The sequence below is a fragment of the Andrographis paniculata genome, unplaced genomic scaffold, assembly GCF_009805555.1.
Source record: "Andrographis paniculata isolate CXL003 unplaced genomic scaffold, ASM980555v1 Contig77END, whole genome shotgun sequence".
NCBI classification, from domain to species: domain Eukaryota; kingdom Viridiplantae; phylum Streptophyta; class Magnoliopsida; order Lamiales; family Acanthaceae; genus Andrographis; species Andrographis paniculata.
In genome coordinates, this window is record NW_026137614.1 from 2,974,580 (window position 1) to 2,977,439 (window position 2,860).

The 2,860-nt window shown below is 37.7% G+C and overlaps 1 protein-coding gene across 1 annotated transcript; it reads right to left on the bottom strand.

The window, feature by feature from the left end:
• Positions 1–753: 753 nt before the first annotated feature.
• Positions 754–2,634, bottom strand: LOC127239473 (glutelin type-D 1-like). The gene is made up of 3 exons (XM_051257644.1): positions 2,284–2,634; positions 1,109–1,829; positions 754–1,023 (listed from the first exon to the last, which is right to left on the bottom strand). The coding sequence occupies exons 1-3, from the start codon at positions 2,477–2,479 to the stop codon at positions 870–872; spliced, it is 1,071 nt and encodes a 356-aa protein (XP_051113601.1). The 5' UTR covers positions 2,480–2,634; the 3' UTR covers positions 754–869.
• Positions 2,635–2,860: the final 226 nt, after the last annotated feature.

Here is a 2,860-nt window from a genome sequence, read left to right on the forward strand (position 1 = left end):
AAATAGAAAATAAAAAATAAGAACAAATTACGTAGAACGGAAGAAGATTTGTTTTAAATAAAAATATAATAAAATTAAACACCTCATTGTTACATTGCAACATACCCTCCAATTTATTTATTTATTTATTTTTTTATAAATCCGTTTAATTTATTCTATTATTATAAATTAATATTTAATTATTAATTTTCATTCAATATTTATTTAAAATAAATAAGTTAAAAACGACTATTATTTAAATATAATAATATAATGATATATATATATATATATAAAAGAAGTAATCTATATATATAAATAATGAAATAAAGTAATCAATGTCTCAAATCCTGGATTGAGATATAAATTTCGGTATTAGTTATAGACAACCTCTTTCCATAATAATCAATTTTACTTTTTGCATAATTAAATTAGATAATATTTGGCCAAATTTATTATCACTTTCCAATTTAGTCCATCCACTAAATTTATCTTTTATTTTTTAATAAAATATTTTTTTCTTTAATTTTCATGGCGAAGTCAAATGAGCTAATTTTAATGGTCAGAGGGAGTATATATTTTAACTCTTTTGCCTTTATTTATTCTTATAACTTATTTTTTAATAGATAATATATATACACATAAATTTGAGAATCCAAAATTAAAAAACAACAACAAAAAAAAAATGAATCATATCTAAAATTCAAAATTATTTGTAACATTTTCATAATAAACCCGTAGACAAGTCTCAAATATTATTGATCTCAAAGAACATTTACACCCACCCCACCCCAACCCACCCCACCCCAGTCTGAAGAAAAGCAATGCTCATTTATTCATTCATATGAAAACTAGCGAGCAAGCAGAGAAAAGTTACTCTTGTTTCCTTCTCACTTTGGTGGCGGGAAGAAGATCTCCTCCGCCTTCCTCTTCGACGAGAACTTCCCCTCCACGTCGGGACTTACATTGAACGCCGCCTGCAGCACTTGCGGCGACAGCGATTTCCACACCGAAGTCCTTCCCGCCATATGAGTGAAAATCGGGCTACAAAAAACGAAAAGATTAGAATCGACCACCAAAACAAAATCGGAAAATTTGTAAAATCAATCGAAAAGGGAATGATCCTCACTTAGGAGTCGTGATGATCGAGAACCAATCCATGCCATCTGAGTCGCAGATCTTCGACACAACAAAGAACCTCGGAACAATGAAGAGATTCCCGGCCTTGACTGTCGTTTCGAGGACACGTTTTCCGTCGACCCCGACAACCTGAACTCTGCCGCTGCCCCTCACAATGTAGGTGACCTGTAGGGCGGAGTCGCAGGAGAACCCCGGCGAGCACATGGCTCCGCCGTCGAGCCTCACGAGATCGGCGCCGAGGCCAACCTCACCGACCAACGGCAAATTCTTGGTGTTGAGGACGACAACCTTGCCTCCGCCTTTAATGTCGACGTCCAGAGGAGCTTCCTCACAGTTAAGGGCCATGCCATTGTAGTGTTCCTTCTTAGGCTCAGGCATTTTAGTGTTGGGTGGGAGCTTTACGATTCCCTGAGTCTTTTGGCTTCCGACGAGAGCTTTTGCAGTGGCTTCGTCGACATCCCATGCTCTGCAGACGAACTCGGTGGAGAAGCCGGTGAAGATGCCGTTGGGGCCTGTTAGGAAGAAGTCGGTGAAGGATCCTGCCTTGTGGCCTTTGGATGTGTCTCCGAGGAAGAGAATTGCTAATTCGGTGTCTTCCTTGTTGTACCACCATGTGGTCACGCCGAAAGGTAGGGCAATGGCGTCCCCCTTTTTGATTGCAAGCACCTTCTCCTCCTTCTCCGGGAGGATGATTCCGGCCACTCCACAACCTTCAAACGCACATGGTTTGGTTTCGAAAAATTAGACCAACAAAATTAGCAATGAATCATTAACCGTAGATCCATTGATCTATCGCTGTTTACCCTAGTTTCAGGAACAAAATGTTTGAAAAATGAATCGCTGCAACGAACACTACCAAATCATTCAATAAAATAGCGAAATCGAGAAACACTACCAAATCATTCAATTAACTAGCGAAATCGAGAAACACTACCAAATCATTCAATAAAATAGCGAAATCGAGAAACACTACCAAATCATTCAATAAAATAGCGAAATCGAGAAACAGCAAACGTGCTGAGCGAAAATCCGAAATAAAATTTACCGATAAACAGACGAACAGATCCAGAACAACGAAGACAGAGCATAAATGAAATAAACTCCGGCGTTCATGGAAATAAACGCTAAATGAACAACCAAACAGGCGAGAAAATGTCAATTTACCTTGAAGAACATACGCAACCTTAGCGGAATCGGAGTATCGAGGAAGCGCAAAGCCATCCTTCTCGAGATGGAGCTTAGCCGCGCCGATGTTACCTTCCTTCAGCATGGGGAGCTCGTTGGGGCACCAGGCGTAGTAGGCACCACCGTCTCCGCCATACACCTTTTTACTCAATTTGGGGGACAAATCGACATCCATGGTGTGCGATCCTTAAAATTTTCTGAGAAATGGAGCAGAGAAATTCTGAGAAAAGCAAAACAACAGTAGAAAGAAATGTGTGTGAGTTGAAGAAGATGATCGGAGGGCTTTATATATAGGCGCGGAGGTCCAGCGACTCCAGCCGATAAACACGAATCACATTACACAAATTCATTCACAGCGAATAATTAGGCTGATTTATATCAGATCCAGCTTTAATTTGAATTAATAAAATCATTAATATAAATTCATAAATATGATTATGTAAATTAATTTTAATTACGTTTTTATTTTTTATTTTTTAAAAAAGACATTTGTTATATATAAGTACTACTACTATTTATATTTCAAATATCCTAAAAATAGAACATGGATATGTTT